Source organism: Jaculus jaculus, chromosome 4, assembly GCF_020740685.1.
Source record: "Jaculus jaculus isolate mJacJac1 chromosome 4, mJacJac1.mat.Y.cur, whole genome shotgun sequence".
Lineage (NCBI taxonomy): Eukaryota > Metazoa > Chordata > Mammalia > Rodentia > Dipodidae > Jaculus > Jaculus jaculus.
The window spans coordinates 67,837,314-67,864,072 of record NC_059105.1 but is presented as its reverse complement, the minus strand read 5'-3'; the positions used below and the strand labels follow the sequence as shown (position 1 = coordinate 67,864,072).

Genomic DNA, 26,759 nt, shown 5'->3' with positions numbered 1-26,759 from the left:
TGAAAAGAGGGATATGGCACAGAAAAAATGAAATCTTTGGGTGAACTGCTGCCTGTTCAGCTGCAATTGAGATTACAAATTTTGAGACTGGGCTAGCTGACCTGCACTTGGGCAACAGGAAGAATGTAGACTCTTTTTTGAGGCATGAGTGCTCAAGGAGTGCCCTATTCTTTAAAGTCTGCTTTATTTTCCCTGGATTAACAATTTGGCATCCTACCTGGTATTGTGCAGTATAAGAAATGCTGGAAAGAGGGTCATTGAGTTTGTAACAAAGTCTTGTGTTTTGGAAATGGCCATGGGCAGTGTGAAGCAGGTTTGCTGGATGCCTGCATGGAGACTCAATGAAGCCGTGAGGATGGACAGTGGGTTGCAGTGGAGACCCAGTGGAGATGCCAGGACCATGAGATGGCTGCTAAGGAGAGCTGCCGGCCCCAAGGAAGTTTTCTAGGACTCTGAGTAGCTTACCTGGAGGGGTAGAATTGGAACTCCAGAGACTAAAATTATCGGACTTGGAGACTTGTCACTGGCTAGAGTTGTTGGACTTGGAGCTACAGAGTTTGATGTTTGCCCTGGTTGTTTTAAATCTTGTATTGGTTGAATATTTCTTTGCTATGCCCAATGCCATCTTTTGCAGTGTAAATGTTTATTCTGTGCCATTATGGGCTTGTGGGGGGGATTTTTTGGTATTATGGCTCAGTTAAAAGACCTTGTATTATGGGGATGTATGAACATCATTGGGATTGATAAAAACTATGGGGACTTTTAAAGATAGACTGAATGCAACGCACTTTATATCATGGATGGTTATCAGTTTATGGGGGCCAAGGGCGGAATGTGATTGTTTGAGTCAGGTGTCCCCCATAAACTTAGGTGTTCTGAATGCTAGGTTCCCAGCTGACAGAGATTTAGGCATTAACGCCTCCTGAAGGCAGTGTATTCTGGGGGGCAGGCTCATGGGTATTATAGCCAGTGTCCCCTTGCCAGTGTTTGGCACACTCTCCTGTTGCTGTTGTCCACTTTATGTTGGACAGAGAGTGATGTCCACCCTCTGCTCATGCCATCGTTTTCCCCTGCCATCCTGGAGCTTCCCCTTGAGTCTGTAAGCCAAAATAAACCTTTTCCCCAAAAGCTGCTCTTGGTTGGGTGATTTCTGCCAACAATGTAAACCTGATTGCAACACAAGGGTACTGGGGAATTGAACCTGAATCCTTTAGCTTTTGCAGGCAAGTACCTTAACTGCTAAGCCATCTCTCCAGCCCTAAGCTCAATTTTTTTGGCAAGAGAATGTTCACCCATATAAACTTCTGACTATTTTCAATCAGCTTCCTTTGAACTTAAAAAATATTCTACTATGACCAGGTGTGGTGGTGCATGCCTTTAATCCCAGCACTCCAGAGGTAGAGGTAGGAGGATTGCCATGAATTTGAGGCTACCCTGAGATTACCTAGTGAATTCCAGGTCAGCCTGAGCTAGAGTGAGACCCTATGTTGGAAAAAAAAAAAAAAAAAAGAATATTCCACTATGCTGGGTGGTGGCACACACCTTTAATCCCAGCACTTGGAAGACAGAGGCAGGAGGATTGCTGTGAGTTCAAGGCCAGCCTGGAGCTACAGAGTGAGTACCAGGTCAGCCTGGGCTCTAGTGAGACCCTACCTCTGAAAACCAAATAAATAAATTAAATTAAATTAAAAAATAAAAAAGGAAGTGCCGCTGGGTCCCCAATTCCTGGATACCCTGCTCCCGAGGGCATCCTGTGGATTTCCTTGTTCCCAGTTGGTTCCCCTGCTTGCTGGCTTGGGCCTGCCTGGACCCCTGCGAGCTTGCTACAGCGGGCCCCTTGTTCTGCCTTACTGACTGAATGGCCCCTGGGTCCCCAATTCCTGGAACCCCTGTTCCCGAGGCTGCGGGTGTGCACGTGGAAAGGTAGCAAGACCCGAGGAGATAAAGTACCCCTCACATTTCAGCCAAGCCACAGCTAAAACCACAGAGGAATGGGGAGAACAGCAAGAGCGCTGCCTCCATGGTGAACCTGAAAACCCGCACCAGGGTGAAGGAGACAGACCCTGAGGACACGCAACACTTAGGGAAGCAGAGATCCAGAGGCTCCTAAGAGCTCATCATGGATGTAGACTTAAAATTCACCCACTGCAGCTCAGGGAATTTTGCGGAAGAGGAGGTGGAAAGATTGTAAGAGCCACAGGTTGAGACATCGTGCCCAGAGGCATTCCCTCCCCCCCAAATAACTGACTGCTGCTCCCACAATACCTAAACCACAACCCCATGGGGAATACCTGCAACCCCAATGAGGCGCATCCCCAACAGAATGGAGGCAGGGACCAGGGAAAAGAGTGTACCAACACATGATGTATCCATACAAAATATATTGTTAGCAATAATAATTATAATAAAAAGCAAAGCAAAACAAAACAAAAAACACCTGAGTATGGGGCTGGAGAGAGTACTCAGTGGTTAAGGCAACCTGCCTACAAAACCTAACAACCCAAATTCAATTCCTTAAAACCCAAGTGAAGCTAGATGCACAAAATGGAGCATGCATCTGGAGTTTGTTTGAAGTGGCTAAAGGCCCTGACATGCCCTTATTTTCTCTCTCCTTGCAAATAAATAAATTTTTATTTTAAATCTAAATATTTTTACATTTAAAAAACTGAAAAAAAATTCCACTTGGCCTTTATCTGAAATTTAGAAATGATGGCTGGACCCTGTTACTCATGGGCAGGCAATCAATGAATTCTGTGGGCCAGTACTTTTCTGATCATTCTATCCAATCCTTTTTGCATTGTATTACTGAGAGAGAACAAGGTCTGAATCACAGAAGGAGGTCAATGCATTTTAAACAATAAGTGTAAGTTTGGTCCCAGCTCTTGTGGACTGACTGGATGGCCTGGTTTTATACACTTTCGTAGGGCAAAGAAGAGGATTGGCAGCCTGCAGAGTTAAGTCTTAGACCTTTTATAGAAACAGCACAGCCTTGCTGCCTGACGAGAATCAGCAGCGGGGCAGAGGTTTAGGGATGGGGTCCCGTGCCAGGATGAGCAGCAGCGCTGATCCTGAGAGCCTAAAGTAGGCAGGGCTGGGGTCACAAATGAGGACTTTGCATTTGATTCAAGAAGCTTTTTAAGCAAGCTGGTAGTAAGTATGGACTACAGGCACAAATGTGAACTTGGCAACATTACACATTTATATATTATTATTATTATTATTATTATTATTTGGTTTTTTGATTTTTTGAGGTAAGGTCTCACTCTAGCCCAGGCTGATCTGGAATTCACCATGTAGTCTCAGGTTGGCCTTGAACTCATAGTGATCTTCCTACCTCTGCCCCTCGAGTGCTGGGATCAATGGCGTGCACCACCATGCCCAGCAACATTATACTCTTAAAGGGTACTTACTGATAAATCCCATGTTCACATATAATTCATTCACTCTGTGACATTAGGGATTTAAAAAAAATTAAATATTTTACTTTTATTTATTTATTTGAGAGAGGGCAAGAGGCAGAGAGAGAGAGAGGGAGAGGGAGAGAGGGAGAGAATGGGTGCACCAGGGCTTCCAGCCACAGCAAACAAACTCCAGATGCATGGTCACCTTGTGCATCGGGCTTACATGGGCCCTGGGGAGTCGAACTAAGGTCCTTTGGCAGCACCTTAACTGCTAAGCCATCTCTCCAGCCCCAACATTAGGAATTTTTAATTTACAATCTAGACAAAGTTTGGTAAATAGAACATGAATATGAAAAATACTGAATCAATGTTAAAGATTGCATTGCTTTTTTTTTACCCCCCCCCCATTGGTCTCATGTAGAAATGATACTTTTCTAGGCACAGTGACATACAACTATATTCCCCAGCACTCAGGAAATTGAGGCAAGAGGATTCTAAGTTCAAGGCCAGTCTAGGATACATAGCGAGACCTTGTCTAAAAAGAAAACAATGTAAGAGAATAAATAAATAAAATCATGGTACTGTATCTAGCATATACCCTTGTTGCTCCCCATGAAATCCACAGTGCTATGACGTGTAATCTACTGAGTGATTCCATGTGCTTGAAATGTTCTCAGTTATCACTTGGCTGCATATGTGGTCTACAGGTGAGGAGGAAGGCTCTGGAACCAGATTGCCAAAGGTTTAACTCCTGGCTCTGCCATTTAGCTGTGACTGAGGATAGTTACTTACTTCTCTGTAACTGTTCCTTGTCTTTAAAACAGATGAACTTGGCATCTAAGGTAGTTTTGGATGCACCTGGTAATGTTTCCAGAAAGGTGCTTGACTTAAGAGTAAGTGCTTAGCCAATATCAGTCATTACCATAACTGTGGTTGCTATTATTATTTTTTTAAAAAAATAATACTTATTTATGAAAGAGAGAGAGGGAGAGAGCATGAGCATGTCAGGGCCTCCAACCACTGAAAACAAACTCCAGATGCATGCTCCATCATGTGCATCTGGCTTACATGGGTTCTGGGGACTCAAACCTGGGTCCTTAGGCTTAGCAGGCAAGTGCCTTAACTGCTAAACCATCTCTCCAGCTCTGCTATTATTAGTAGTAGTAGTGGTATTCCTGTTATTATTATCATTATGTTAAAGTACTATTTCTGCATTCCAGACACTTAAAAACTAACATGGTGCTCTAAAAATGTCTATGTAGGGCTGGAGAGATGGCTTAGTGGTTAAGCGCTTGCCTGTGAAGCCTAAGGACCCTGGTTTGAGGCTCGGCTCCCCAGGTCCCACGTTAGCCAGATGCACAAGGGGGCGCACGCGTCTGGAGTTCATCTGCAGTGGCTGGAGGCCCTGGCGCACCCATTCTCTCTCTCTCCCTCTATCTGTCTTTCTCTCTGTGTCTGTCGCTCTCAAATAAATAAATAAAAAATTTTAAAAAATATATTAAAAAAAATTTTTAAAAAATAAAAAATGGCTGGGTGTGGTGGCGCACGCCTTTAATCCCAGCACTTGGGAGGCAGAGGTAAGAGGATCGCTGTGAGTTCGAGGCCACCTTGAGACTCCATAGTGAATTCCAGGTCAGCCTGGGCTAGAGTGAAACCCTACCTCAAAAAACCAAAAAAAAAAAATAAATAAATAAAAAAATAAAAAATAAAAAATGTCTATGTAACTCATGCCTATATAGGTCCTGGTATATGTACTGCATTATAAATGGTCTGGAATTCACCTTTGACTAGTTGGGTAGAATTGGGTAGAATACCAACCCAATTCAGAACGGTTTACAGGCTAAAGGAAAGCATGTGTCATTTGCCATGTGCCCTACCAGGGTGGCAGCATGACCTTTGAGATGGAATTCTCATGGCATCAGCATTGCAAACTGAAGTCTTGTGACCACCCAGTGACTTTCCAGTCCTTCTGTAAAGTCAGCTGACTGCTTTGGCTCTTCTCCCAGCCAGCAGGTGTACACATCACCACTACCATCACACCAGCAAGCACTCTCTTAGCAGGGGGTTTAAGAACTAAATGATCCTTGAGAGAATGATCTGACCTCTCAATTCCAGAGGTCTAATTATGGTAAAATATTCTGAAAATGTAAAACATTAATCCTATGCTCTCCAAAGGTAATAAAACATAATTTCTTAAGAGGTGAAAAAAAGCCTAATCCTCCTTTTGGAAGGCTGATTGCTGGCTGGCCTTCGAAGATGAATTAATTATCCCAGGTTATTGAGCTACTGTGATTTCTAACATATGGGAATGAGGCAAAGAAAGACAACCCAGCCATGAAGAAAAAGTCAGAAGATGGGGCTGGAGAGATGGCTTAGCAGTTAAGGCACTTGCCTGTGAAGCCTAAGGACTTAGGTTTGATTCCCCAGGACCCATGTAAGCCAGATGCACAAGGTGACATATGTGTCTGGAATTCATTTGCCGTGGCTGAAGGCCCTGGTGTGCCCATTTCTCTCTAGCTGCCTCTCTTGTCTCTCTCATAAGTAAATAAATAAAATTTAAATAAGCTGGGTGTGGTGGTACACATCTTCAATCCCAGCACTTGGGAGGCAGAGGTAAGGAGGAGTGCTGTGAGTTCAAGGCCAGCTTGAGACTATATAGTGAATCCAGGTCACTCTGAGCTATAGCAAAACCCTACCTTGAAAAACTAAAATAAATAAATAAATACATAAATAAATAAAATATATTTTTTAGAGTCAGAAGACAGGAGTTAAAAATGAGTGTGGTAGGGCTGGAGAGATGGCTTGGCGGTTAAGTGCTTGCCTATGAAGCCTAAGGACCCCGGTTCGAGGCTTGGTTCCCCAGGTCCCACGTTAGCCAGATGCACAAGGGGGCGCACGCGTCTGGAGTTCGTTGGCAGAGGCTGGAAGCCCTGACGCACCCATTCTCTCTCTCTCCCTCTATCTGTCTTTCTATCTGTGTCTGTCGCTCTCAAATAAATAAATAAAAATTAAAAAAAAAATGAGTGTGGTAGCACATTCCTGTAATCCTGGAGGCAGGAGGACCTTGAGTTTGAGAACCGCCTGATCTACACAGCAAGACCTTGAAGGAGTAGTGGCGGTGAGGAACCGCGAGTTTGTCACTATTAGTTGAAAGGAGAAAGTAGAGAATTGAAAATACAACTAACTAGTGTGGAATGACAGCTCTAACTATATTGTGCTGTCAGGCAACTTGGGAAATGAAAATGGGATAGAACATAACTCAAGGAGTATAAAGAGAGATTAGAGCTGGGCGTGGTGGCACACACCTTGAATCCCAGCACTTGGGAGGCTAGGTTGGAGGATTGTGAGTTTGAGGCCAGCCTGGGACTAATTCCAGGTCAGCCTGGATTAGAGCAAGACTCTACCTCAAAAAACAAAAACAAGAAAAGTTTTTTTTTAAAGTGGTTGGAGAGTCGCAAAATTAAAAACAAAACAAAACAAAACAAAACAAAAACAAAAAACGACATGCTTAGTAACTACCCTGAGATAAGCCATAGAGTAAGTAACATAATCAATTGGCAATGTAGGGTATGTATGTGTTTATTTGAAGTTCAGGTATCACTGGGTGAAGGAACTTGCTAATGGAGAGTATATGTGTGTGTTTATTTGGAGTCCAGGCATCACTGGGGTGAAGGAAACTAGCTATGTGACAAAAGTGAAGAGAGCGGTTCATCCTCTCTCTCACTCTGTCTCTTTCCCTCTCTCACATAAATAAATAAATAAAAATAAAATATTTAATAAATGAATAAATAAATAAAAAATATGGGGGGCATGGTAGTACATGCTTTTGATCCCAGAGAGAGGCAGAGGTAGGAGGACTGCTGTGAGTTTGAGGAAATCCTGAGAGACTACCTAGTGAATTCTAGGTCAAGAGGGTACTGAATATGATCAAAATGTTATATATGTATAAAAATATCATAAACTGATTATGTATTATAAATATATTCTAATAAAACATAAAAAACCTAAGCAATAAAAAAATCACATTGATGGGGGCTGGAGAGATGGCTTAGCAGTTAAAGAGCTTGCCTATGAAGCCTAAGGACCCATGTTTGACTCTCTAGGTCCCATGGAAGCCAGACGTACAAGGTGATGCAAGTGTGCAAGGTTGCACAGGTGTACAAGGTGGCACATGCATCGGAAGTTTGACTTCAGTGTCAGGAAGCCCTGAGGTGCCAATTTTCTTCCCCTCCCCCCACATAAAAAGAGAAAGACAGTCTGTTGGTCTTGCCTCAAAAAAAAAAAACAAAAAAAACCCTGCTAAATTAAAAAATATACATGTAGGGTTTGGGGCGATGGCTCAGCCATCAATGGTGTTTCCTTGCAAAGCCTGTCAGCCTGGGTTCAATTCCCCAATACCCCTGTAAAGTTAGATGCACAAAGTGGCCAAAGTGGCACATGCATCTGGAGTTCGTTTGCAGTGGCAAGAGGCCCTGACCCACCCATACTCTCTCTGTGTTAATAAATAAATAAATAAATAAATATTTTAAAAAGTATGCATGTAGAATGAAAATGCCCTAAGTGGCTACGCTAGGATGAGAAGAATGTGGATGATCCTTCCCACTTTCCTCCTGATGGAAGTGGTCTACAATGTACTTACGCTGATTTTAAGGGAAACAATGATAGGAGAGGTATTGTGTAAACGTAAAAAGAACGAATCTGACAGACTAGTTTGGAGGGTTTTATGAGATGTCTTCACCATGGAAATACTACAACACCGGTGAGAGGGTTGGTGAACAGGAAGTGTAGGTGAGGAGGATGTCTACGTCCCATCATCTATTTCTGTTTTGCATCTTGGGGGTTGTTCTGAAATGATGACAAAATAAGTTGGGGACTGCGGTGTACACTTTAAATTCTATTATCAGTGGGCATGGTAGTACACGCCTTTAATCTAGCACTTGTGAGGCAGAGGTGGGAGGATTGCTGTGCAAGGCCAGTGTGGTGGTTTGGTTCAGGTGTCCCCCATAAACTTAGGTGTTCTGAATGCTAGGTTCCCAGCTGATGGATATTTGGGAATTAATGCCTCCTGGAGGGAGTGGATTGTTGGGGGCGGGCTTAAGGGCTTTATAGCCAGTTTCCCTGTGCCAGTGTTTGGCACACCCTCCTGTTGCTGTAGTCCACCTTATGTTGGCCAGGGGGTGATGTCCACCCTCTGCTCATGCCATCGTTTTCCCCTGCCATCGTGGAGCTTCCCCTCGAGCCTATAAGCCAAAATAAATCTCTTTTTCCCAGAAGCTGCTCTTGGTTGGCTGATTTCTACCAGCAATGCGAACCGGACTGCAACAGCCAGCCTGAGACTATATAATGAATTTCAGGTAGACCTGTGCTAGAGTGAGACCCTACCTCGAGAAACCAAAACAAAACCAAAAAATTTTATTATCTGTGTAAGATACCTGTCACTAAGCTAAGCAGAGCTTAGAGAAAGGATGTAGCTCTTTCTTTTCTTACCTTCTCCATATAAACACAAACTTTAAAAAAGTACTTCAGGACTGGAGAGATGGCTCAGCAGTTAAGGTGCCTGCTGGCAAAACCAAAGGACCCAGGTTCGATTCCCCAATGCCCATGTAAAGCCACATGCACAAGGTGACCCATGTGTCTGGAGTTCACTTGCAGTGGCTAGATGCCTTGGTGTGTCCATTCTCTCTTTCTCTCTCTCTCTCTCTCTCTCTCTCTCTCTCTCTCTCTCTCTTTCTATCTCTTGTAGATAAATAAATAAAATAAAAATTTCAAAAAAGTACTTCAAGCCCAAGGTAGACAACTCATGGCTTTGAATAATTATCAGTGCATGTGAAATTAGTGTCTACGACACATCCTTTGAAGTTTGCTTTAGCCATTAGTTAAGAATTTGGGAATCAAGAACGCTGCTGGCAAATAATGACAACATGTTTCCAGAATTCCTCACCATCCCGTAAATACATAAAATTCCGTAGGGGAAAGCACTTAAAACTCACTGCAAGGTGTTGAGAATTGGAAAAACACTATTTCCAGCGCCACAGCCAACCTACAATCAAAAGAATAAACAAGTATCGTGAATGCATTACATTTCCTCACAATATCAGATTTTCTAAGAAAAAAAAAACAACTCTTACTGGACCTCTGGGTATGGTGGAACTTTCTAATTCAAAGGCCAGGTGAAATAAATCACAAGAGTTAACAATAAAATGTTGACTATGGATACATTTAAAGTTTTGTAGCCACCAAAACCTAAAATGAATCAAATTAATAGGTGACCAATACATTGCCACAATAGCCCCAACAGAAAACATTTGCAATAAATACAATAAAGAGCAGGGCTCATGAAAATCACACAAGCAAAGGAAAGAAACGGACAGAATGCAACGAAGTACAAATGACTTGTACACATCGGAAGAACTGCGTGACCCGCAGCAGGTCTGTAATCCTGGCTACTCAGGGGTTCCGATCCTGGAGCTACTCAGGAGGCTGAGGAAGACCACAAACTCAAGTCCACCTGGGTGGGCTACAGCGGGAAGTACAAGGCCAGCCTGGGAACTTAATGAGATCCTTTCTCAATATAAATAAGTAAGCAAATCAATTAGCACAGGAAGGAAGGAAGGAAATACTGAAAATATGTTTCAATGGCAGAATGCTTGCTTAGCATATGCAAAGCCCTAGATTCAATCCCTATCTTCACCAAAAAATAAATTAAAAAAAAAGAGAAAAAAGTATAATTTCGTTCAGTAAAGTAGAAAACCCTAAAACAAGAATATTCTAACCAAGAAGGATATATTGCTATGGATCTTATATTAGTGTCACTTTACTTTTTTGGGGGGTGGGGGTGGATCTTGCTATGTATACATAGCCCTGGCTGGCTTGGAGCTTGCTATGTAGACCAGGCTGTCCTTGAACTTGTGGGGCTATTCCTGCCTCTGGCCCCTGAGTGCTGGAATTCAGGCATGTTGTCACCCCTGGTATTATCACTAAACTTCTTAGAAAGCGATTTGGTTATGTCTCTTAGATTTGGTAATTCTCTCAGAATTAAAAAATTCCACACATTATAAGCTAGTAAATCTAATCTAAGACTATAAAAGAAAATGCAGATAAGGTTTATACCCAAAGAGGTCTACTGCTGAAAACAAACCTGAAATGATTTAAATGCCAGTAGTATGGAAACAGATGATCAAAATTATAGTGCTCTCTATTGAAAATATTTTTCAGCCATGAAAATGTTCATAGAGAATTTTTAATGATAGGGAAACTGCTTAAGATATGTTAATAGAAAAAAAAGCAAAACCACTAAATGCAAGTGGGTATAAACAAATGCTGGAAAAGTCAGTAAAGATGTTAACAGTGGTAAAATAATTTATTGGTTGGGTTTTATTTCATTATCTGGTCTTTAGCAAGCCCTCTGTAATCATTATATGTTACCCTTATAATTCAAAAGGTGGGATTTAGTTTCAAAACTAGAAGACCAGGGCTGGAGAGATGGCTTAGCGGTTAAGTGCTTGCCTGTGAAGCCTAAGGACCCTGGTTCGAGGCTCGACTCTCCAGAACCCACGTTGGCCAGATGTACAAGGGGACACACGTTTACAGTGGCTGAAGGCCCTGGTGTGCCCATTCTCTCTACCTTTCTCTATCTACCTCTTTCTCTCTCTGTCTGTCGCTCTCAAATAAATAAATAAAAATAACAAAAAAATTAAAAAAAAAGAAGATCAACATTTACAGCATATTATAGCAAATTATATATCTTATTCACTTCTATTTCACCTAAAACGAGGTAATAATAGAGAAAGTAAAAATTAAGAACAAAATTTCATCAGTACGTAAAACTGCCTTCAAGTTGAAAACAAAAGAAAAAAAGCAACAAAAACGTTATTAAAGCCGGGTGTGGTGGCACACGCCTTTAATCCAAACTCAGGAGGTAGAGGTAGGAGGATTGCCATGAGTTCGAGACCAGCCTGAGACTACAGAGTGAATTCCAGGCCAGCCTGGGCCAGAGCAAGACCCTACCTCAAAAAACAAAAACCAAAAAAGGTATTACAGCCACAAACTTAAAACTTCAAAAATTAAAGAGGTGAGTTTATGCATAAAAGTATACTGGACATTGAATTACATCTGATCACTTTCCACCTAGACAATCTGGACCGTTTATAAAATAATATGAAACACACTTTCTACTTCTGTCCTTGAACACAGTACCTCTAGAATTCTGAAGGCAGCATTGCTACCAGGAAACGGGTCAGGCTGTGGAGAGCCTCCTCTGTCTTCAGCATGGCTTCGGACATGATCCCTTGGCCATTCTCCCACGCCCTCCTTAGTGCTTTCATCAGCTGGAAGAATTTCAGGGAATTCCCTCAACAGCCAATTACGATTCTTGAAAAACTTATTCTTATGAATCTTGTAAAACGCGTCCCAGTATTTGTGAGCGTCACAGTCATACTTAACTAGAAGAGAGAGATAAAATTGGTTTTTGCTGTGAATTAAGGCTTACTGTTGGCTACTATTTTAGCAACTGAAAACATCCAATACTTAAATAAGAAGTAAATAAATATATAATTACACTATGTATGTTAATTTACTAATGATTATATTTACTATTTAATAAGTTTTATATTTCTTCAATAATTTTACTTATCTGATAAAAGGCTAAAACTGAGCTTTACTTTGTTCCCTCCAAAGTGGGTAATTGTATTCCTATAAATCTTTTCTCTTTATTGTTTGGCCAATCAAATTTTGTGAAGAACATAGTTTTTGCAAACTATTTTCTCTTTCTTTCTTCCTCCCTTTTTTTTGTTTTTTTTTTTTAATTTTTTTTGTTTATTTCATTTTTATTTATTTGAGAGTGACAGAGAGAGAAAGAAAGAGAGAGAGAGAGAGAATGGGCGCACCAGGGCTTCCAGCCACTGCAAACGAACTCCAGACGTGTGCGCCCCCTTGTGCATCTGGCTAACGTGGGTCCTGGGGAACTGAGCCTCAAACCGGGGTCCTTAGGCTTCACAGGCAAGCGCTTAACCGCTAAGCCATCTCTCCAGCCCTGTTTTGTTTTACCTGGAATTCTTTATGTAGTCTCAGGATGGCCTCCAACTCATGGTGATCCTCCTACCTTTGCCTCCCAAGTGCTGGGATTAAGGGTGTGCCACCAGCTTGCAAGCTAATTTTCTATTGTCTAATCTTGGAATTCTAAAAAGTATTTTTTTATTTATTTGAGAATGAGAGAGAGAATATGGGCCTCTGGCCACTGTAAAACAACTCCAGGCACATACACCACCTTATGCATCTTGATTTATGTAGGTTGATAGTAAGGAATTTAATGCAGGTCCTTAGGCTCTGCAGGCAAGTGCTTTAGCCACTGAGCTGTCTCTCCAGCCCCTAATCCTTGAATCTTAACAATCATATATTTATCAGTAGTCTGTATGGCTTTTCATTACCTTCGAGAAAGTACATCTCACTTTTTGTCTCTGCAAATGTACTTGCAATATGACAAATGTGCAAATTGATAAACAGAAAGAAAACTGGAATTACAAATGCCATGACTTTAGAGCAAGGAGGTTCTCTGAGACTCTATCCCAATTCCTTGTTTGCATCTGAAGATGGGAATTGAACCATTTGTTCAGGTACTCACAGCCCCAGTCACAATAAACCAGACCTTGTCTCCTGACTCTTGAGAGTCTAGACGTCATCCCATAACCTTATTTTCTGGCAACACCTAGACATATCTCTTTCTATTGGCATCTTTCAACATGAAGCTTTCAAGAGAATTATCAATGCTTTCTTAAATAGTTACTTTGTGATGTCATCCCTGTGCCACTGGGCCAGGGTTAGTTTAATAGTCTTATAGCTTCAGGCAACTTTTAACCTCCTGGTTCTTTTCACCTGTACCTTACAGTGATAAATTAATTCAGGCTGGGTGTGAGGGTGCATGCCTATAATCCCAATACTTGGGAGGCTGAGGCAGGAAGATTGTAAATTAAGCCTAAACACAGAAAGTTAAAGCCAAAAGGGACTGCACAGCAAGGCCCCAAACAGAACGAAATACAACAAAAGCCAGGCATGGATTAAAGGAACACATTCCTTTAATCCCATCACTTGCGAGGAGGAGGAGGCAGAAGAACCAGAAGTTCATGGCCAGACTAGGCTCAGCCTGGGCCTCAAAAACAAATATAAAACAAACAAACAAATAAAAAAAACAAATAAAACCAAATAGATGAATAAGTTCATAAAATAAAATAATTTGCTCCTTCCATCATTTATACACCAACCATTTCTTGGCCTCTGTTAAGGCTAACCCTTAGGCTTAACATATGGATTGAGAATTCCTTTCATCCAAGGTGGGCAAATGACAATTTTGGTTTTGGTTTTTCGAGGTAGGGTCTCACTCTGGTCCAGGCTGACCTGGAATTCACTATGTCTCAGGGTGACCTTGAACTCATGGCAATCCTCTTACCTCTGCCTCCTGAGTGCGGGGATTAAAGGCATGTGCCACCATGCCCGGCTGTCACATGACAATTTAAAAGTGTTTTTGAAGAATGAAAAAGCTTACTAACAGGTACACAGTACTTTTCAAGATTTAGTTTTGGAGGAAGAAGCAAGGTATAGAACAATGCATATATTACCCAAACATCCATTAAAAGGAAGGAGAAAACTACATGTGTCTACACTATAAACATGCATGTATATAGACATACATACTTATATAGATATAAAATATCACCAAGCATGGTGGCACATGCCTGTACTTCCAGCACTCAGTAGGCTGAGGCAGGAGGACTACCATGAATTTGAAGTTAGCCTGGGCTATGCAATGAGATCCTGTCTCAAAAAAATCAACCAATCTGCCAACCAACCAACCACTTAAAAATCCTGTGATATGCAGAATTTTTACTTAACTTTGATCCATGTGAGTTTACTCTCTATTCCAGAAGTAGGTTAAACCACAAATGAAAATAGAGAACTCTCTTCCTTCATAATTGTAAAGAAGCCTCAACCTTCGGAAAAAGCAGCTGCCTGTTAGTCATATTATCTTTGTTTTAGAGCTCTGTCCCAAGTCCTTCTAGTTTTCCTTTTCTTCTTCCTATTTTTATTTTTTATTTGAGAGAGAGAGAGAGAGAGAGAGAGAGAGAGAAAGAGAGAGAGAATTGGCACACCAGGGCCTTAGCCACTGCAATGAAACTCCAGACACCTGTGCCACCTAGTGGGCATGCATGACCTTGCACTTACCTCACCTTTGCATCTGGCTAACTTGGGATCTGGAGAATAGAACATAGGTCCTTACGCTTTGCAGGCAAGCTCCTTAACCACTAAGCCATCTCTCCAGCCCCCCATTTTTATCTTTACAGTCTGACATCATGTATCGCTACTGAAATGACCATAGGCTTCTTTTCCATCAAGGGCTGAATCCTATCTTGCAGCAGGACTTTAGTAAGGCCAGAAATTACCATCTGCATTTAAAGTCTGAGTGCCATCGGGGAAATGCAAATTAAAACTACTTTGAGATTCCATCTCACTCCTATCAGAATGGCTACCATTGAGAAAACAAATGATAATAAATGTTGGTGAGGATACAGAAAAAGAGGAACCCTTGTCCACTGTTGGTAGGAATGTAAACTGGTACAGCCATTGTGGAAATCAGTGTGGAGGCTCCTGAGAGAGCTGAAAATAGAATTACTATAAGACCCAGCTATACCACTCCTAGGCATATTTTTTAAGGACTTGTCTCACTACCTTAGAGATACTTGTACATCCACATTCTTGCCACTCTATTCACAACAGCTAGGAAACGGAACCAGCCTACATGTCCCTCAACTGATGAGTGGATAATGAAGATGTGGCACATTTATACAATGGAGTTCTACTCAGCAGTCAAGAAAAATGAAATTATGAATTTGCAGGGAAATATATGTACCTGGAAATGATTATACTAAGTGACGTAACCCAGGTCCAGAAAGCCAAATGCTACATGTTCTCTCCCATATATAGATCCTAGCTATAAATGTTTAGACTTCTATGTGAGTTGAAGTAAAACTCGATAGCAGAGGCTAATAAGCTAGAAATTGACTATTAGGGAGGGAGGAGAGGGGAGAATCAAAGGGGATGGTATTGTATAGATGTAAGTAGCTGAAAGGATTACTGGAGGTGGAATGGCTTAAGTGACGTCACAGGAAGAAATTGAGGAAAAGAAGGGTGATGGGGGGAGGGTTAATCAAAATCTAAGAGGGTATGAATAAGCTGTATGGAAACCTGCATTTTTGGACAATGGCACATCCAGAAGATGTTACTAGAAAATTTTCAGTGCCACGGATAGGATATCTTCCAGTAAGCTGTTGACCAAGGAGGCCCCTGAGGCCCCCAAAACATTACAGGCCATTGACAAGGCTCTTGGTTTCTCACTATGAATAGATAGTAAGACCCTATTGCTGAAGACTGCACATGTTTGAGCTGCAAGGTCACTGAGGAATCAAGATGGAGCTGAGCTGAAAACTTCTGTGTAGACCAGCTGACAGAAAGCTGGAAAAGCTATGATACATGCAGCCCTACGGGAGAGAGCAGTCATCGGTGGAGATGAACAACAGTGGACACTGCAAGCCTTAAGTTTGGCCAACCAGGCCAAATGGGCCAACAGGTGAAATAGTGGCATGGGAGAAACCAACTGCTCTGGAATTGAACTGGAGGCCTGCTCCACACGAGGGAATACATGTCTGGTACTGAAAACTTACTATGGGGGAGGTCATGAGCCCTAGGGGTGTACCGCCTGCTTGTGCCTGGCTTAATGCACATATTATGCTCACCAAACTACCCAGTAAGTACTTCTCTTAAAGTTCATACTCATGTATTAATGCTAGCCTCACTTTTGGGTTACAGAAGCTTCTCTTTTCAGATGGCAGTGACCTCTGGGATGACTCAAAGGCACCATAGTTCGGAAAAGTGACAGAAGAATGTTCAGCACCAAAACGCCTCTAGCACACCCTCCAAGGCTCAGGGCCCATTGCAGAAGAGGTAGCAGAAAGAATGTAAGAGCCACAGCTGGAGAGATGGCTGAGCAGCGAAGGCACTTATCTGTAAAGCCAAAGGATTTCAATTTCTCAGACCCACATAAGCCAGATGCACAAGGTGGTGTCGGGAGTTTGTTCGCAGTGGCTGCATGCCCTGGTGTGCCCATTCTCTCTCTCTCTCTCTCTCTCTCTCTTTTTTTGAGGTAGGGTCTCACTCTAGCCCAGGCTGACCTGGAATTCACTATGTAGTCTCAGGGTGGCCTTGAACTCACGGTGATCCTCCTACCTCTGCCTCCCCATTCTCTCTCTTTATCTGCCTCTTTCTCTCTCTCTAAAATAAATAAATAAAAATTGAATTAAAAAAATAAAGAATGTAAGAGCCAAAGGAAGGGTAGGACTGCTAAAGGTGCAATCTTCTAGACATAGAAGCTCTTTGTAACCCATTCTGTGCAGGTGAAAGATTTTGTACCTAGTAAAAAGTAGCCAAAAGACTGACACTTAAAGCTAAGAAGATCTATATTTAGTCAAATCTACAGTATTTGGGTTTCTGATATCAAGCTACTTGTGAAGTGAATTTGAGCCAAGTTACTAGAAACTAGACTTTCATGCTTTGCCTCAATTAATTTGTAGATATACTCCCCTGGGGATTAACTGGTATGGAACAGGCAGAGATGTAACAAAAATATTTACATAGCAGTTCTATCTATGATAGAAAAGAGGGGGAAATAACTTGAATGCCCACCATGGGAAGGAATAAGCAAAACATACAAGCCAAAACAGGGCACAGTTATGTGGCATTTTAAGCTGAAAGGATAACACACAAACACAGTTTTTTCAAAGGTAGGGTCTCACTCTAATTCAGGCTTACCTTGAACTCTGTAGCTCTGGGCTGGCCTTGAACTTCTAGTGATTCTCCTGCCTCTGCCTCTCAAGTGCTGGGATTGAAGGCATACACCATCATACCAGGCGGAATGGATAATTATATTAAGAAAACCCATTCATACAATAGTGAAAACACTGATGGCGAGCTGAAGGGATGGCTTAACGGTGAAGGTGTTTGCCTGCAAAGCCAGAGGTTTTGCAAGGGTTCAATTCCCCAGAACCCATGTTAGCCAGATGCACAAGGGGCACATGTGTCTGGAGTTCAGTGGCTGGAGGCCCTGGTGCACCCACTCATACTCTCTCTCTCTCTACCAAATAAATAAATAAAATATTGAAAAAAACACTGATGGCAACTCTGCGTTTGTATATTCCCTCATCATAGATGAAAATTGGAAAAGTGTTAAAATCTGAGGATTGTCAAGTACAAAGAATCTTAGCTGAAATTTTCATTCATCTTGTCAAGTTTCCTTTGGTGAAGGGGTTGAATTAGAATATCTGTATAGACTGTATAAGCTCTGTGACTCAATACATTTTCTATTAAACCCCGTGAGTTTATGGAGAACAAACACTGCTATTTCTATAAACTATACAACCTTGGATCAGATTGCCATTTTAAAGATGAGCTCATACGACTATTTTAATTTTTATTGTTTACAAAGAAAGTCATTCTTTAGTGACATGACTACAATTTAGTTTAGATAATAAACATCAGGCATTTAAATTCAACCCTACTCTATGCAAACTTTCCAAAAGACTTGATGGGAGGCAGAGGCAGAAATATCAGAAGTTCCAGGCCAACCTTGATGACCTAGAAAGACCTTGTCTGAAAACCAAAACACAAACCAAAAGAGACCTGATTACTACCAGAAGACAAGTAAGCGTTGCTGTTCTATCTGTAATTCCAAGACATTTTAAAAGTATTTCTGAGTTGGAGACAATCTTCATGAAGGAAATATATGAATATTCTTCTCTTATATTAGCCTATCCCTTCCCTTCATTTCTGTTAGCATATATGGTTCAGTGGTTAGAGGCGCTTGCTAACAAAGCCTGATAGCCTGGATTTGATTCCCCAGTACCCACATAAAGCCAGATATCAAGTGGCATATCTATCTGGAGTTCATCTGCAGTGGCAGGAAGTCCTGGCATACTCATACTCATTTACTCCCTGTCTGCCTGTCTGTCTTTCTCAAATATATAAACAAAAAAAAAATTTTTTTTTTGAGGTAGGGTCTCATTCTAGCTGAGGCTGACCTGTAATTCACTGTACAGTTTCAAGCTGGCCTAGAACACTTAGCGAATAACCTAACTCTGCCTCCTGAGTGCTGGGATTAAAGATGTGCACTATCACACCCTACAAAAAAATATTCTTTAAAAAGCCCCCCTCTCTCTCTCAAAAAAAAAAGCATTTTCAGGACTAGAGAGACAGTTTACCTTTAAGGTACTTGTCTGCAAAGCCCAAGGACCCATGTTCGACTCTCTAGGTCCCACGTAAGCCAAATGCACAAGGTGACACAAATGTGTAAAGGTCACACATCTGGAGTTTGATTACAGTGATTACAGTGGCTGGAGACCCTGGCATGCCAATTTTCTCTCTCACATAAAAAATTTACAACCCCCCCCACCACATTTCACCCAAAATGTAGAACAAAGCAATCATAAGAAGTGATTACACTGATAACATTAAAAATAACAACAGTGGCTTTGCCCACATGGAGTGAGCAGGCCAGGTCTCTCTGTTCCCCTCCCCCACCTCCCAGGTCCTGGTCCTAGTTCCCCTGCTGCTGGCTTGGGACTGCTTGGACCCTGCAAGCTTCTTGCGGAAGCAGACCCCTTGCTCTGCCTTCCTGACTGAATGCCCCTGGGTCCCCAACTCCTGGAGAGCCTGTCCCAGAGGGTGTGCATATGGAATGAGTAGGCCAGATCTCCCTGTCCCTCCCTCTCCCAGTTCCCTGGTCCCGGTTCTCCTGCTACTGGCTTGGGGAAGCCTGGTCCCTGTGTGGGGGCTGTAGAAGAAAGACTTTTGCTCAGAGTTCCTGAATGACTGGCCCGTAGGTACCCAAATGCCTATTCCCTGAGCCAGAGGGTGCACAGGCCACTGTAGGAGCTGGCTTCTTGCCTCTGGCTCTCCAGCTTCCCGATCCTGGTTCCCCAACCCCTGATCCCAGTGTGCTGAAGAGTACATGGAAGTGGAGTGAGTAGGCCAGAGCTCCCAGGTCCCCACCTCCTAGTTCCCCCAGGTACTTTTAATGCACTTGCAATCCCAACAATCTGTGCATCTGCAGTTATAATCCCATCCTATACCAATCCAGTTCACATCTAATTCGGTGCACCACAGTTTATGAAACAAAACCTCCTTGACAACAAAACAGAGATAAACACCAACACCATCATATTTGGGGACTTCAATACTCTGGTATCATCAATAGACACATCATCCAAACAGAAAATCAACAGGGAAATAATAGAGCTCAACAACACCATAGATCAACTAGACCTAATGGATATCTACAGAACTTTCCACCCCAATTCTATAGAATACATATTCTTCTTATCAGCCTGTGGAACTGTCTCCAAAATAGACCATATATTAGGCCATATAGCATGGCTCCATAAATTCAGTAAAACTAAAGTAACTTCCTGCATCATATCAGATCACAATGCTTTCAAATAAAAATTCATAACAAGAGACCCATCAGGAACTCCACTAGCTCCTGGAGATTGAACAACACACTTTTAAACAGAGAATGGTTCATAAAAGAAATCACAAAAGAAATTGTAAAATTCCTAGAATTGAGTGATGATGAAAAAACATAACTTACCAAAACTTATGGAACACAATGAAGGCAGTCCTAAGGGGAAAATTCATAGTGCTAAATGCCTTCATAACAAAGAGAGATCTGAAATTAATAAACAATCTGTCCACCTAAAGATATTGGAAAAACAAGAAGAATCCAACTCTAAGAGCTCCAGATGGAAAGAAATAATCAAGATCAGAGTAGAAATTAATGAACTGGCAACTAAAGAAACGACAAAAAAAAAAAAAAATCAATGAAACAAACAGCTGGTTCCTTGAAAATATAAACAAGATTGATAAACCCCTTGCCAATTTAATAAAGTAAAAACAAGAGAAGTCTAAAATTAGCAAAATCAGAAATGAAAAAGGAGAGGTCACAGCAGACATCAATTAAATTGGAAGAATCATCAGGACATACTTCCAAAACCTCTACTCCACAAAATTGGATAATCTGAAAGAAATGGATGAATTCCTAGCCACATACCATCTACCAAAACTAAACTCAGAGCAGATTAATCTCCTAAACAAGCCTATCATATCCACTGAGATTGACAAGGTAATCAAAAACCTCTCCAAAAGGCAAAGTCTAGGACCGGATGGTTTCTCAGCTGAATTCTATCAAACCTTCATTGAAGAACTGAAACCAATTTTTCTCAAACTGTTTCACATAATTGGAGAGCAGGAAATGTTCCCCAACTCCTTTTATGAAGCTAGCATTACCATAATACCAAAACCAGACAGATGCAACAAGAAAACTATAGGCCGATAGGCCTATATTCTTGATGAATTTAGATGCAAAGATCCTAAACAAAATCCTAGCAAACTGAATTCAACAACACATCAAGATACGGAAATCAGTCAATGTAATAACACCATATAAATAAACTTAATCACAAAACCCACATGATCATCTCAATTGATTCAGATAAGGACTTTGACAAAATACAACACTACTTCATGATCAAAATGGTACAGAGAACAGGCATGGAGGGTTTAATATCTCTGCACAATTAAGGCTATATATAAAGCATCTAAATCCCAAATAATACTTAATGGGGAAAAACTCAAGGAGTTCCCATTGAGATTGGGAATAAGACAGGGATGTCCACTTTCACCACTGCTCTTCAGCACAGTACTAGAAGTCCTAGCCCAAGCAATAAGACAGGAGAAAGAGATACAAATTGGAAAGGAAGAAATTAAGCTATCCCTATTTGCAGATGACATGAACCTGTACATAAGTGACTTGAAAGTCCCCATTTCAAAACTTCTAAAGGTGATTAATTCTTTCAGTAAAGTGGCAGAATACAAAATCAACATACAAAAATCAGTAGCCTTTTTTTAAAAGAAATATTTTATTTATTAATTTGAGAGAGGGAAAGAGGCAACGAGAAAGAGAGAGGGAGAGAATGGGTATGCCAGGGCCTCCAGCCACTGCAAATGAACTTCAGATGCATGCATGCACCCCTTTGTGCATCTGGCTTACGGGGGTCCTAGAGAGTTGAAACAGGATCCTTTGGCTTTGCAGGCAAACACCTTAACTGCTAAGCCATCTCTACAGCCCCAGCCTTCCTTTTAAAATGTTTTATTTTATTTTATTTTATTTTTATTTATTTGAGAGAAAGGCAGATATATATAGAGAGAGAATGGGCACACCAGGTCATTCAACTGCTGCAAATGAACTCCAGAAGCATGTGCCACCTTGGCATCTGGCTTACATGGGTACTGGGGTATTGAACCTGAGTCCTTCAGCTTTGCAGGTGAGTGCCTTATCCACTAAGCCATCTCTCCAGCCCCCAGAAGGCTTTCTATATGCAAAGGACAAATAAACAGAGAAAGAAATCAGCAAGGCTGTCCCATTTCCAACAAAAAAATTAAATACCTCTGAATAACTCTAACCAAGGATGTGAAAGACCTATATAATGAAAACATAAACTCAATAAAGAAATCAAGGAGGATCTGAGAAGATGGAAAGACCTCCCATGCTCCTGAATAGGTAGAATTAATATTGTGAAAAATGGAAATTTTACCAAAAGCAATATATAGATTTAACACAATACCAATAAAAATTCTGGCATCATTCTTTGTAGAGATAGAAAAAATAATCTTAAAATTCATATGGAATGGTAGTAGGCCTTGGATATCCAAAAATATCCTCAGCAAAAAAACAAACATAAGAAAACACCTCTGGAGGTATCACCATACCTGATTGAAAGCTATATTAAAAATCCATAGTAACAAAAACAGTGAGGTACTAGCACAAAAACAGAAATATAGACCAATGGAACAGAACTGAAGATCCAGACCATAGGTCAAGTAACTACAGCTACTTGATCTTTGACAAAGGTGCTAATAAAGTATAATGGAGAAAAGACAGCATCTTTAACAAATGGTTCTGGACAAATTGGATAACCACATGTAAAAAAAAAGAAACTAGACTCACTCATCTCACCATACCCAAAAATCAAATCCAAATGGACTAAAGCCTCAATATATGACCTCAAACTCTTCTACTGGAAGAAAAAAATAGGAACTCTCCACGATATAGGAGTGGGAAAGACTTCCTGAAAAAAACTCCATTAGTCCAAGAAATTAAACAATCACTCAACCAATGGTATCCCATGAAGCTAATAAGCTTTTATACAGACAAACATGCCATAAGAAGAGCCAATAGATTACCCACAGAATGGGAGATAATTTTACCCAGCTATACTACTAACAAAGGACTCAAAAAACTAAACAATAAAAAAAAATCAAACAACCAACTCCAAATATGGGACAGAGAACTGAACAGGGAGTTCTCAGAGGAAGAAATACAAATGGCAACACACACAAGAAAATGTTCAACATCCCTAACCATTAGGAAACTGCAAATTAAAACAACTATGAGATTCTACCTTATTCCAGTAAGGACGACTATCATTAAAAAAATAAAATAAACAACTGTTGGTGAGGATGTGGGGAAAGAGGAACCCTCATCCACTGTTGGTGGGAATGTAAACTTGTACAACCATTATGGAAATAAATATGGAGATTTCTGAAAAGAATGAATATAGAACTACGAACAGACTCAGTTATTCACTTATTGGGCATTTATCTCAAATGCTCCATGTTTCACTACACAGATATTAACTAAACCATGTTTATAGCTGCTTAATTCATTCAGAGACCTGGCTGGAATACAGAAGAGAGCCAGTCCCCAGAAAGTTAGCCCATGGAAAGTGCTACATGAGCTACTGGGGGTAAGTGTCCAACAACAGTTTGAGCAACTAGAGGTCTAAGCTACTCAGAAGCAAACACCCTGACAGGACATACACACCAGTGTAATAGTGGCACACATGCTTGGTGGGTAACCAATAGCTTTCTGATTGGCTAAGAGATCCACTCAGTGTAAAGAACTGGAAACAACCCAGGTGCCCATCACTGGATGAATGGATAATGAAGTTGTGGTACATTTACACAATGGAATTCTACTCAGCAGTAAGAAACAATGATACAATGAAATTTGTGGAAAAATGGACAAACTTGGAACAGATCACACTCAGCAACCTCACACAATCCCAGAAAGACAAACACTTCATGGTCTCACTTATCTGTGGTTCCTAACCTGGACCAACTCGAGTTGCTGGCATACCTGATAGGCAACTCAAGGCCCAGCCAAAAGGGATGGAAGGGTTTGGGGGAAGGGGAAAAGGAGAGTGGGGAAAAACAAACACAAAACTAAATCCAAAATGAACTGGTACCATAGGAACCTTTATCCTTAGAGATAGGCTAAAAGGTATAACCCTCAAAAGGAGTGAGGGGGGGGAGTACTTGAAAAGAAATCCCTTGGAGAGGGTGGGATGAAGCCTAAACTTAAATTTTTTTTTGTTTGTTTTTTGTCTCTTACCTGTAACTTCCACTTCTACTCACAATGAACAGATGATCAGAAAGACTATGATGTCCCCAAATTAAGACAGGTTTCTGTCAAAGCACTTGATTACCCACCTGAAGTAAAAGGTAAGACCATATTGCTGAAGACAGCATATATATGCTGCCAACACAGAACATAGAGAGACCTGGCTGGAATACAGAAGAGAGCCAGTCCCCAGAAAGTCAGCCCATGCAAAGTGCTACATGAGCTACTGGGGGTAAGTGTCCAACAACAGCTGTTTGAGCAACTAGAGGTCTAAGCTACTCAGAAGCAAACACCCTGACAGGACATACACACCAGTGCAATAGTGGCACACATGCTTGGTGGGTAACCAATAGCTTTCTGATTGGCTAAGACATCCACTCAGTGTAAAGAAACCCATATCTGGAATTGGGAACGAGATTAGAATCCTATGGAGACAAAGATTATGCTCTCCAGTGTCAAGCTCTCATTAGTCTTTGGTGAAAAGAGGGGTTACACACATCAAACTCTCCCTAAATTAGTACTGCTGATCCCAGTTAAGCTATGCTGACTTCACTCTCCATTGAGAAATCTGTACTTCTTTTTCAGAGGGTAGTGAGACCCGAGGAGATAAACCACCCCTCACACTTTAGCCAAGCCACATTGGAAACCACAGAGGAATCGTTGAGATGAGCAAGAGTGCTCCTTCCATGGTGAGCCTGACAATCAGTGCCAGGGTGAAGGAAGACAGACTCTGAGGATACTCAACACCTGCCAAAGCAGAAAGCCTCTGGAAGTAGACTTAAAGCTCACCCACCACGGCTCAGGGAATGTTGCAGAAGAGGGGGTGGAAAGATTGTAAGAGCCACAGGTTGGGAGACATCATGCCCAGAGGCATTCCCTCCGCCCCCACCCCCCCACCACCACCACAGCTACCAAGGCCCAAAAAAAATTGCAGAAGAAGTGGCAACACGAATCTGCTAATCTGCTTACTGCTAGCCTGACAACCAGCTCCAGGATGATGGTGACAGATAGGGTGATCAATCAAAATCTATCAAAGCAAAAATCCAGAGGCTACAAGGAACTCAACACTAAATCAGACTGCCAATAGGCCTGCCATGGCTCAGGGAATATTGTGGAAGGATTGTAAGAGCCACAGAGTGGGTCAGAATACCCCGAGGCACAGTTCCCCCTCTTGCTACTCCACAGGGACTGAATGAGGCCTTCATGACCCAACAGTGAATACCATAACCCCACTGTGGAGGGCCTCCAGGGTAATGGGAGCAGGGGCGAGGGGTAAAGAGAATAACCTGTTATATATAAAATTAAATAAAAAAAATAGGTTTCACTGATAACTTTCAATATGCATATAATGCACTTTGGTCATATTCACCCCCCTTTCTTGTCCTTTCTCCCCATCTCTCCCTGTTCCTCACTTCCTTCTCCCCCTTCATTTCTTCATCCTATGTCTATGACCTCCCCCTTCCCCCCCCCCCCCAGGGAATAAGAAGTTCTATGTGAGCCTAGGAATCTACTTCTTCATTCTTTGGCCACTGAACTGACAGGTGGCTGATGCTCAGCTCTCATTTCATGGTCTAGCCTTGCCATACTGAGAGAGTTTAGGGATGGCAGGGCCCCCAAGATGACATGGGAAGAGAATGTCCTTAAGCCTGTGAGGGAGAATCTGTTTTGTTCTTAGCTCTTTCCTGCTAATACTCACTGGAAGATATGAATGGGATCTAGTCTTTCCTTATCTCTTTCTTTCTTAGAAGAGAAGATTAACCACTTCCGTAGGAATATCAAGGTATAACTCCCTTTCCTAAAAACCTGGCAGTGCCTAGACACCTAGTGTCAGGGGTGGAGTAACCAGTTTAGCCCCCCGTCCAGTAAATTTCCATATAAGACCCCAATTTGGGTTTCTACATAGTCTTTCCCATTTCCAGGAACCCCGTCCTGGGTAGGAGCTCTGTCTGCCTTCCTTTTCTTAAGCTCTATAATAAGATCTTTTTCTTTTTTTATATTTTATTTATTTATGAGAGAGAGAGAGAGAGAGAGAGAGAGAGAGAGAGAGAGAGGGAGAGAGGACACATGCCAGGATCTCTAGCCACTGTAAATGAATTCCAGATGCATGTGCCACCTTGTGTATCTGGCTTATGTGGGTTCTGGGGAATTGAACCTGGGTTCTTTAGCTTTGTAGGCAAGCGCCTTAACCACTAAGCCATCTCTAAAAAGATCTTTCTAAACTTCATCCTCTGCTGTCTGTGAAAGCCATTTGTCAACATCAAAGCAACCCAGAGGCCACTGCCTCATTGGAAGTTTTGTGTGACTTTGAGTGCCCCACACCCTAACTCCCGAGTTATCACCAACCCAAGAACAGAGAAAAGCTCCACTGCCCTCAACTCCTAATTCCCATGTCAATAGCAAATGGAAAAAAGATCTCTTTTTGGGGGGGTGGGTTGAGGGAATCTCTACCCTATCAAGGGAAGAGCCAACAATTTGTGGGTAATATCTCTTAGAAGCTGGGCGTGGTAGCATACACCTTTACTCCCAGCATTCTGGAGGCAGAGGTAGGAGGATTGTTATGAGTTTGAGGCCAGTCTGGAACAATAGAGTGAATTCCAGGCCAGCCTGGGCTAGAGTGCTATCCTACCTCGAAAACAACAACACCAAAATCTCTTAGCTATGCAGTGTTATTTCAATTTATATATAAAAGAATTCAAGGTCAGAGGGGATAAAAAATGTCCCCAAAGTTACCCTGCCTCAAAGAGCAGTTCTAGCATCTAGACCAGGTCTGTCAAACTCAGCAGCCTGTGGCTCTTAACAAT

At 41.7% G+C, this 26,759-nt stretch overlaps 1 protein-coding gene across 4 annotated transcripts in view; it reads right to left on the bottom strand.

Moving 5' to 3' along the window:
• Window positions 1–26,759, bottom strand: part of Mettl8 (methyltransferase 8, methylcytidine) — a 135,534-nt gene that overhangs the window by 24,613 nt on the left and 84,162 nt on the right. For all 4 annotated transcript variants that reach the window (XM_004660241.2, XM_045147911.1, XM_045147910.1 and 1 more), the window contains exons 4-5: window positions 11,598–11,842; window positions 9,392–9,441 (exon numbers count right to left, since the gene is read on the bottom strand). In XM_004660241.2, the coding sequence (XP_004660298.2) occupies window positions 9,392–9,441; window positions 11,598–11,842 (295 nt within the window). The remainder of the gene's footprint in view (window positions 1–9,391; window positions 9,442–11,597; window positions 11,843–26,759) is intronic.